Genomic DNA, 11077 nt, shown 5'->3' with positions numbered 1-11077 from the left:
CTGTGTCCTTAACATAGTAACAAGACAGCCGGCAGGAACAAGTTTGGAAAGTTTATTTTGGCTCATAGTTTCTGACATCTGCAGGGTACCAAGGCCAGAAAGGAGGCAAGAATAAATGTATCCAGGCTAGCAGAACTGTCAGGCATCAACTATTTGCATCATGGCTGACCAGGTAGAAGAACGCCAGACTACAGAGAGGTGTGTAAAAGTCTCACAGGACCTGCTTTGCCAGCCAGTCCCCTTCTAATGGCTCCACAGCCTTTAGAACAGACTCCATGCTGTGACTAGAGTTCAGGATGGTGAGTGTTCATCCTAGGAAGATGGCAGGATAGTGTAAGCATGGAAGGTTAGGAGCCAACAGTTGTCAACTTGGCAATACCTGAGACACCAGGTCATGTTCCTGGAGCTGTTAGCTTACTGCTGCTTGCTGTCTTACAGAAGATGGTTTGATGACACTATCTTAGCTGGTGATTGCTGTGTGTCCCATCAGTCCAGCAGCCAATTACCTTGGATCTCAGGATGAAAAAAGAAAGAAAGGATTTTCAGTGTTTATCTGTAAGAGTGTCAGGTCTATCCCTTTTTGCAGAATTGAATTTGTGATAAAAGGAGGGAAACAGGCAAAATAGATGCTTTGGGGGAGCTTGAGGAAATTTAAAAGGTGATCTAAAATCTTTTACAACGGGTTCTGCTGAAATCATGCTAAAAGTTCAATAGTACTATTATTCACCGAAATACCTTTCAAAACTTGTCCAGACCAACAGATACAGCTGTGTTCAGTCAACATAAAACAGATACACTGAACTGGATAGGAGAAAGAGCAGGCAACAGCTCTGTACTTAACTGGCACAGGAGATGAATTTCTGAACAGAACACCAATCTCACAGGCACTAGGATAAATGGAACCTCAAGAAACTGTAAACCTTCTGTAATACAAAGGACACTATCAATTAAAGTAGCACCCTATAGAATGCAAAAATATTTTTACCAACTCCACACCTGATGGAGGACTAATATCCAAACTATGTAAAGAACTCAAGGAACTGGATAACAAAAAAAAAGCAAATAATCCAATTAAAAATGGAACGGGGGCTACAGGTTAGTCAAAAGATGGACACAGGCACTAAACCTCTTTGCAAAGGAACTTATTCTGGTCCCAGTTGACAATGTGACCAACTGCTTGAGCTCCAGCTACCAACTAGGTCTTCCTATATATATCAACTATACCCTTGAATTGTGGAATACATTATGAACTCTCTCCTTGCTTTGTCAAAACATTTTTTCATAGTAAACAAGAAAAGGAACTAATACGGAAAATCGGTAATGGGAGTTGGGCTGTTGTTACAATACCCTGACCATGTGATTCTTAATACTTTGGAAGTGAGTTGCAGAAGAAATGTGGAAGATTGGAGAACTTCAGGCAACAAAGCCCTTAAGTACTGTAATCAGAACTTGATGTAGGATGCTTGAATGACAGGAATGATGATGGGTTATCCCCTAGCTATCTGCTCCCTAGGTTGTGTCAGAAAATCTTGAATGGATCATAAAAGCAACAGTGTGAGCATAATCTTATAAAGTATGTTCTGGACATCTCTGGACTTTTTAAAATAAAGACTTCATAATACCATTATAAATTATGCAATGAACAGAAAAGGTTAAACTATTACATGTAAAACTGATTATTATGAAACTGGAACTATTGAGGCTAAATACTAAATCACAGTGAGGATGTGAAGGGGAATAATACTCTTAATGAGTAACAAATTAATTTCAGTTTAATCTGTACCAAAAATGTTAAAGTAGCTTTAAGTTGAGTACCCTTTTTCGAATAAACAGTTTGGTACAGCACTTAAAACAAGGCTGAGACTTATATTTGAAGATACCAGTGTTGAAAATGTACATTTGGAAATACTTCATTCAACTTCCAAAAACACAGATCTCCGTACTTTCAGAAAACAAAGCTTTTTTATTTCTTTATCTATTTATTAAAATTTTAACAAAGAAGAGACTTCATTCAGATGCTAGCACCAGATACCCCCGGTGTGAAGACTGTGCCTGAGAGTGCTCTCAAGATGCAGTCCCAAGGTACAATAATCATGTGTTCCTAAAGTCTCACAGGCTGTGTCCATCCTGGCCTTGTGCACCTAGAGGCAGGAACACTGGCAGACTTCCTGCCTGCATATCCTCAGACACCTCCATCTAGGTGCAGTCAAAGGGCAAACAAGCTTATTCACAGGAGTGACCACACACTGTCTGTATCCTCCATGAACAAGACCAGGCAATCACAACAACAACCCCAAGCATTCTGAGACCTCCTCTGTCCTTGGACAAGTAGGACTTACAGGCTAGACACGCTTTTTGTTTGATAGTTCTCTTAAGCACAGTAACTTTAAACATAATGTTCACCATCACTTCCATCCCCCACTTAAGTTGTATCCTGAGTAAGTTCTTGACCCTGTGGTGGTTACCTGTGAAAGGAACAGGCTAGCTTTACAGGTTTCTTTATGAATTCTATACCCCATATTAATTAAACTAAGTTCTCCTGGTAGTTTTCCAGAAAGCAGAAGGACACAGACACAAGGAGAAGTGGGTGAATGGGGAAAAGACCCACCCTGCTGCAGAAGAATGTCCAGGCCTGCAGTATGAGATAGGGTGCCTGGCAACTGGTCCGGATGGCCACAGCTCCCCCATCCAGGACATTCTGGGTGTAACTTGAAGATCAGATATCCACCAGATGTCGGGGGCAGGCCTGACTGGACGTGGGTGCCTAAAACGAACCAATGATATTAAAAGTCAACTACTCCATAACCCCATTCACCCAATCATGTACTGCCAAGCTTGCAACCCCCACGCCTCCCTTGCTTTTTCCTTTAAAAACCCCATGCCTTTGTCTCTCGGGGCTGTTCCCTGCTCACTTGCAAAGCAGCCCCATCACTCACTGGCCTGAATAAACCTCTTCTGTTTGCGGCAAAAAATCTCCAAGTTACCTTCATCTGTCTCTCTGGTAATTGGGCTCTCGGTGGGCCTAACATCTGTTCACATGGGGATTTAATAAACATCAGTATACTGGCACCCAGACCAAAATTTCTGTATCTAGTTAAGACATTTATGATGCACAAGCCAGCGATGATCAGCAGAAGCAGAAGTGTCTGGTGTTCTGCAGTAGCTGAAGACAGAGTTATCACCCGGAAAATCAAAGAAATGAGAATGGCAACCATGGGCTTGCCCTGTTCTGGGTCATTTTTCTGTCTGCAGTGTACGGGGTTTGTTTGTTTGCTTGTTTTTCTTTTTGTTTTCCTGAGAGTACAGGAATCTCTAATGATTGCTGAGTGGTTTGCATAGAACAATATTTTCTTTTACAGCCACACAATCACATCCTTGTTCTGCAAAGAGTATGGTGAGTGCTCTATCATGTTGCAAAACTGCTTCAGCTAATGGATCAACCTGCTGATGGATCTTGATCTAGTTGATTTTTACAGGTACCTTTTTATTTATTTATTTATTTATTTTTTTCAAACAAGGGAGCCTGGAGGTCAGTATGAGCAAGCCTGGTTTATTGGGTAGGCACTCCAAGTAGCCATTTGTCTTCCTTGCCAGAGAGTTTCCTTTGGACTGAACTTTTTCAGTCTTTTTTTGAGGATAAGGGTGACATAGATGCTTTTGTAAATGGGCCTCAACTGAAATTAGGATGCCATTGTAGGGGCCCAGGAAGCCTGGAATGTTAACCAAAGCCTGGGAAATGGGGCACTCATCAGAAGCATCTGGTTTCCTGATCAAGGTAAAAGACTGGAAGCAATCACAGCAGCTGGACTGGAGCACATCACCTAGCAAGCCCAGGCTCTCCACTTTTGTAGGACTGCCTGGGGCTTGGGTGCTGTAGATCACTTTTGGAGTGCTTTGTTGTCTGATTCTGGTTCCTGGGTGGTGACTGTCAGGTGAGTGGAAATCTGCTGAGACATATTCAGACTAGAGACAGAAGCTAAAGTTAAGGAACTTAAAGGAAACTCTTACATTTGGAGCACCCCCCAAACACACACACACACCTATTCCATCAGGAACAGGCAAAAGTTGGGGAATTTTAGTCTGTTGATTGGAGTTCAATTGACCTGTGACAGGTAGATAGATCCAAGTTGCAAACTCCGTGAGGCTCACATGAATTCTTTTAAGTTACAAAAGATGAACTTCTGGAGCCTTCTACTTTTAAGTCATAATAAAAGCTTGGGGATTTAAAAAAAAAATTATCTGAGGTTAAAAAAATCAACATTCTTTTCTTTGTCCAGAGGTCTGGACAGAGGTGGTTTTAACATGATGAGAAGTAATTTTAGGTATCAGAACTCCATTGATTACTATGTTAAAACTTTGAATTTTTGAAGTCTTGATATCACATATTTTTTTTTGTTGTTGTTTTGGTTGTTCTGTTTGGTTTTTCAAGGCAGCCGTGGCTGCAATATTGAGCTTCTCCCAGGAGGAGGACAGGTCTTGGCTAAAGTGCCCTGTCTTCAGGTCAGAGGTTTGGAACGAGAGCAATCTCAGCATGCAGATGTTGAACAGGTTCCGGCTTACACTGTTGGATCTTGTCGTGGACATCTGCTTTCCAGTTCTCTCGGACAAACTCACTACACCATGCAAGGCACAGCAGGCACAGGATCTTGAGAAGTATGTTCAAAAAACTTCAAACTTTATTAAATAAAAACTTTAATGAATAACAACACAAATGTAAGATTTACTGCTAATAAAAAATTAAAGTTTCCTGTATAAAAATAGATTATCATGTATTTGGCAATATTCACACTAAATATATTAAGTCTATACCAATAGTGGGGCTAAGATGACAGAATATAAATATTAACATGACATATTAAATTTCAGCTTAATATATACAAAGAAAACATCTTAAAAATAGCTTGAGAATATATATATTTATATATATAATATATAAAAGATATTTTTATTTATATATAAATATTTGTTTATTTACATATATATATAAATATATATATTTATTTTTTTGGAATAAACAGTTTAGTACAGCCCTCAGGAGGGTGAGGCTTCAAGGAGTCCCGGGTTTACAATGCACTAGTTACTCCTCTTCGGAGAATAAAATAGATGTCTTTACTTCCAGGCTGGGAAGTATCTTGAGATGCCTCCGGTGCGTTTCTTACTTCTCCTGGATTGCTCGGGTCCCGTGAACAGCAGCACACTGTGACACTTCTGTGGTAGCACACAGTACCGGAAGGAACCTGAGATTCACTCAGAGACAGGCAACTGGTGGCCTTCCTTTCAGTAATAACTAATGCAAACAAGCAGTCGAGAACGAAAGGCCGAAAAGCACCGGAAGCCGTCCACTGCCAGTTAGCTAAAACTTGTGAACAAGAACAGCAAAATTCAATCCAGCATCGACCTCAGTCACAGATAAATCTTGAAAGCCACGTGCTTGTGAGCATGCGCTGTGCAGGCCGGATAGTTTCTAACTTTCGGTGGGCACACGTGTCTTCTGTTGTTGTTGTTTCTGTCCCGACAGGGTTTCTCTGTGTAGCCATGGCTGTCCTGGCCGCAGTCTTTACACTCAGAACTTGTTCAAGGCTCTTCCACACCCAGTACCTGCAGTCCTTAGCCTCACCTGGGAAAGAGCTTGGAGCAGCTGCTTCGCAGTGGCCGCCAGGGGGCGCTGCTACAGTAAGCGCTGGTGCAGGATCTCCCACACCATCTTCTTCCTGAACAGAGGCATGTGCTGCTGGGAGAAGGTGATGGGCTGGCCCCTGGAAATGTAATCTGCATATTTACAGGCGAACACGCCGCAGTCGCCCCCATTCAGCTGCTGAGGAATCTCCTCTGCCGACATGCTGTGTTGCTTCCACTCCGCAGGGCTCAGGTCGCTGTTCCTTCTCGCTTTGCTCTCCTCCCGCAGATAGCAGAAAAGCAGCTCAAGGATGTCGGGTCTCTTCTGTCCCAAGGAGTCCAGGTAGACAATACTCTTCTTTCTTAGGTCTGTGAACACCAGGCTCCAGTGCATGCCCAGGTGAACTGGGACCAGAAGAAGTTCCTTTGCAAAGATGTTTACTGCCCGGGTCCATCTTCTGACTGACCTGTAGCCACCAGACTTTAACTTGGTGTAAAAGAAGGTATTAAATGCGTGAAGTGCCGGGTAGCCTTGACTTTGATTTCTTTCCATGAGAAGATTCATGTAAAAATTGATGACTTTGTCGTTGAGCCACTGGGTGTTCCTTAGGGTCCACAGGTCTCCTCGAGTAATTTGCAGTTTGAAGGCAGAGCTCAAGATCTCATCTTTTGACCCAGGGCCTAGCACACTGCCGATTTCTTTCTCCATGTCCACTGTGATATCAGGACCACAGTCCAGCCCTCTGCCCTTCTCTTGGTCTTCAAGAGCCTTTTTCTTGACCTCAGGTGTTGACACTTTGCTTTTGGGCATGCCATTGCTGACACTGTCTGTGTAGATTTGAGGTGTTTCCGATTCATGATTCTGCCCTTCAGCACAACCTTTGAGAGTCTTGGAGGTGTCCATGGTGCTTGTGTGAGTGCTGTGAGGGCCAGAGCTCACGGGGACGTCAGGTTGGAGGAGTTCCAACAGCCCTGGGAACTTTTCATTGTGGTTTTTCTGAACTTCTTCCTCCCTGTTGCTGTGGGGGGGCTTGAGACCCTGGCCTCCACCCACAGACTCCTCAGTCACAGCCTCTTCCTCAGGGCCTTTGGCACACTCTGGGGCCATTAGCTGTAACGGACCCTTTTCCTGGGGTGACCATATTCGGCTCTTGTCAGGCTCTTCATCCCCAAGCTCTGTTTCATGCTGTTCCTGTTTCAGCTTCTTCCAGGACTGGACTGGCTCTTCGGACCACACATCATCCTCTTTGTCTTCTTGGCATTTCCTCTTCTGGCCTTTCTCTGGCTGTTCAGGGCTCATTCTTTTACCCTGCTTGGAAGGCTGCCTTATAGAGGGACTACTTGGATTGTCTTTGCTCAGGTGTTGGCTGCCTGCTGCAACACAGCTTTCTGATGTCCAAGTCAAAGTGCAGGTCAGCTGGTCGTTCTGTGGGAGTTCTTGGGTTGTCCCCTTGATGGCTGAAGGGTCCTTTAGTCAACTGGGAGATGTCTTATCCACACCAGACATGGTGGTTCAAGGTCAGAATCCGCAGGGGAAGAGCACAGGTTTCTTTTGGCGCTGGGGTCAGTTAGGCCACCAAGACAGAAGGAGGTGGCAGTGTCAAAGGACACTTCTCACATAGCTGATCTTCTCTAATCTTGTCTTTCAGGTGGCATTTCCTCAGTCCCGCTATAGAAAGGTCAGTGGAGTTCCGACTCTGCCTTTTGTTTTTCCCTACTGAGGGAGAAGGATCGCTCTAGGGCACAAGGAGCCTCTGTAGAACCTGAAATTGTGGAAATCACAATGAGTGTCAGAGACTTTCAGCCAAAGACAGCAGTCAACACACGTTAGAAGCAAGACTACTGTGTGCCTCCCTCCACTGTCACCAAGGCTCTGGAAGGCCAGTTTCCACAAGCTGGTTATGATGTGGTTTTATGCACCAGGGCAACATTCATTGGTGAATGGAGGCCCTGCCCACTATCCCCAGGTCTAGGGTCTTAAAGCTTGTTTTCATTCCTGGAATTCCTGTTGGAACTCCTGCTGGCTGAAGCAAACCCAAGATCAGTAAGAACTCAGAGGAGCAGAAGTTCAGCAAATATAATGAATAAATAAATGTAAAAACCCCCAAGTGCTGGGATTAAAAGCAGCAGCACCACTGCTTGGCTGGAGAGATCTTTTTAGGATGACTCAGCAGATATGGCTCCGTGGTAAAGAGTGATGCTTTTCTAGAAGACCACAGTTTGATTCCTAGCCCTGTCTTTGCAGCTTACAATCAGCTGTAACTCCAGTGCCAGGGGAGCTGACACTCTCTTCTGGCTTTAAGCAGGAAACCCACACACACTGCTCTTACACATGTGAAAGTAAAACACTCATACACATTAAAAATAAATCTTAAAAAAATAAAACCTAGGATTTGTACTAAGCCAATTTCTCTCTCTTTTTTTTTTTCCCAGAGAAACAGTGTACCAGAGAACTAAGTAAAAATCACTGCTAAAATGTACAAAACAAAATTAGAAAAAAAATGTAATAAATGAAAAGATAGTTATCCCTTGTAAAAGCTTTTAGAAATAGTTTGAGAAGCTTCTATGTCCTTAAACCTTGAAAGACGGAGGCCAAACCATGAGTTTAAACCTGCTTGTAGCTGCTTTTCTCACTCCCAAAAATCTAGAGACATAACCATATCTCCATAAAACTCATAACATGTGATTGAACAGTGGCGAAGCTTTGTAGATTATATTTGATTTGATCGTTGCCAAACAGAACTGAGGACCAATGAGATGGCTCAGCCCGGTTAGCTGCTCACTGGCAACTCTGACCAGTTCAGGGCAATTCCTGAGTCACACAAGATAAAAAGACAGAACCCAGTCACCCGAATTATTCTCCGACCTCCACATGTGCTGTGGCAAGCCAGCAGTTGCCGCACCCCCAACACAAATAAATGACCGAACTGCAATAAACTCTGAAAGGTGAGCGAAGACAGCGGCCTTTTATCCTAGTGGATCACTGTGGAATGGCTGTGCCTCTCACCCTGCAAATTCAGGCAACCGCCACAAGAGGGCAGAGAGAAACCACAGAGAAGAGCGCGCCTCTCAGCTCTTTCCTGCCTTCCTCTCTTAACCAAAGGAGCTTCTCAGAGCAGAGAACCGCAGGGGCAGAACCAAAGCATGTGGACAACTGGGCACCCCTTGTTTACAAGGCTGGCAGGCTTAGTCAGGGATCTAGAGAGTAACAGAACACACAAACACACGATAGATAGATAGATAGATAGATAGATAGATAGATAGATAGATAGATAGACAGATAGATAGATAGATGAGTTTAGATAGATGACTTACAGGCTGAAGTCCAGCTAGTCCAGAGATGGCTGCCTATCAATGGAAGGTCCAAAAGTCCAGTAGTTTTTCAGTCCATGAGTGTGGATGTCTCAGCTGGTCTTCAGTAAAGGCCAGAATTCTACACAAGTAGACTGCAAGGACAGTGAAGGAATGGACTTCTTCTCAGCGAGGCAGTAACAGGCAAATAGCAAAAGCTCCCTAGTTCCAGCGCCTTTTATAGAGGCTTCTAGCGGAAGGTGTGGCCTGGATTAGAGGCACGGCTTCCCTGTTCAAAGATGAGGATTAATATTAAGCAAGGAATCCCTCACAGGTGTGCCTTTTCATTTTGGGGTTTTACATAATACCAGATAACTGGAATCCAGTTCTCAGTCAAGAATGGCCGTCACAGCCGCCTTTCCAAACCCCACTTCATGTTCTGGACACAGTTTGACATTTTTGACATTTAACCTTGTATTCTTTCTTTCTGTAGCTTCTGGTGTGTGTTTGTCTGTGTTCACGTGTGTACGTGTGTGCATATGTGTGTGTGTGCCTGTGTGCAGGCTTGCTCAAAGAAGTCAGCATGTGTGGGCTGAGTTGTGGGGAAGCAGAGCTGGGCTGGAGTGGAGTGGAGCTCACTTGGTGGAACGCTTGGCCCAGCAAATAAGAACCCTGGGTTTGCTTCCCAGACCACACACAACTGCATGTGATGGGGCACGCCTCTTCTCCTAGCGCTCTGGAAGCAGAGGCAGGAGAACCACAAGTTCAAGGTCATCTTAAGCAACGTGGGGATTTCACAGTCAGCCTTGGATACAAAGAGCCCCGAATGATAAAATACAGGATATAGGAAGGGAGGTTGTAGATCAGCAATTACTGAGCGTATGCCTTGCATAAACAAAGGCCAAGGTTTAATCCCTACCACCTTCAAGATCCCCGTAGTTTGTTCAGTCTACAAAGCTGGCTGTCTAAGCTGGTCCTCAGTATATGTTGAAATCCCAAAGAAGTAGGCTACAATGCCAGTGAAGAAATGCCTCAGCAGCAAGATGGATGAACTTGCCAGAGAAAGGGAGGGTGAGTGGACAAAAGGCAAAGACTCCCTTCTTCCAGGATCTTTTATGCAGGCTTCCACTGGAAGGTGTGGCCCAAATTTAGGGTGGGTCATCTGACCCAAAAGGATCCCTCTCAAATGACCCAGTCCAGGAAAATCCCGTTTGACCGGGGCCAGCTTCATGGAGGGTACACCGATTAGATGCCCAGTGCAGAACAGCCTCCTGGAAGCTCCTCACACCAGCAATGTTTTATGGACTTAGCAGGTTATATTTGGGAATATGCATACTGATATACATATTTGCAATGCCATAACAATTAATGAAATGAGAGGAGGCCATGGATCTGAAGCACAGTAGGGAGGGGAAATGCCAGGGTGTGGAGGGAGGAAAGGGAAGGGAGAAATGTAATTATAGTATAATTTCGAAAATCTTTTTAGAAAGTTAAAAAAAAAAAAGAAAAAGAAAAAGAAGGTTCTAAAATAAAAAAAGAAAAGAAAAGAACATTCCTGACAGATGTGCCCAGGTGCTTGAGTTTTAGTTGATTCCAGATGTGATCAAGTTGACAACCCAAGATTACTCATCATACATGACATACACACAATGGAAGAATTTTCATATGAAGAAAAATTATGGCTGAACATGGATAAGGTATGTCAAGTGAAATAAACCTGATAAATGTTGTATTATCTCACCTCTGTGAGATAAGATAATCTGAAAATCTCTGGTTCATGGAAGAGAAGAATACAATGATGGTTTCCCAAGTCTGGGATGCAAGCAAAAGGAGGGGAAGACAGACCTCAGACACAGGTTATGGGCTTTGTGCTTAAAAGCTCACCTTGAGAAAAGCTGAGGGCTACCCTAGGATCCTGAGTGCTCACTGTAGTTGCCAGCTCACCAATATTTTCTATCAGCTTGAACCCTGTGTCCAAGCAGTTTTTCCTGGTGGACACACCACAATTCTACAAGCCTGATTTAATTTTAAGTTTTTCTATTTTAAATTATCAATTAGCAAGAGAGAGAGTATGTGTGTGGACAGAGTATGTTTGTAGAGAGCATAGGTGTGTGCAATGTGTGTGTGTGTGTGTGTGTGTGTGTGTGCATACATGTATGAGTGCATGAAT

At 43.7% G+C, this 11077-nt stretch overlaps 1 protein-coding gene across 1 annotated transcript; it reads right to left on the bottom strand.

Moving 5' to 3' along the window:
- Positions 1–5668: 5668 nt before the first annotated feature.
- On the bottom strand, positions 5669–6388 carry LOC132648682 (sentrin-specific protease 2-like; the record flags this gene model as incomplete). Its single annotated transcript, XM_060370900.1, has 1 exon — positions 5669–6388. A coding segment is annotated over one exon (720 nt), but the record flags the coding sequence as incomplete, so codon positions are not given.
- Between the last annotated feature and the right edge of the window lie 4689 nt (positions 6389–11077).

This window comes from Meriones unguiculatus, chromosome 17, assembly GCF_030254825.1.
Source record: "Meriones unguiculatus strain TT.TT164.6M chromosome 17, Bangor_MerUng_6.1, whole genome shotgun sequence".
NCBI lineage: Eukaryota > Metazoa > Chordata > Mammalia > Rodentia > Muridae > Meriones > Meriones unguiculatus.
This window is presented reverse-complemented; position numbering and strand designations above follow the sequence as displayed.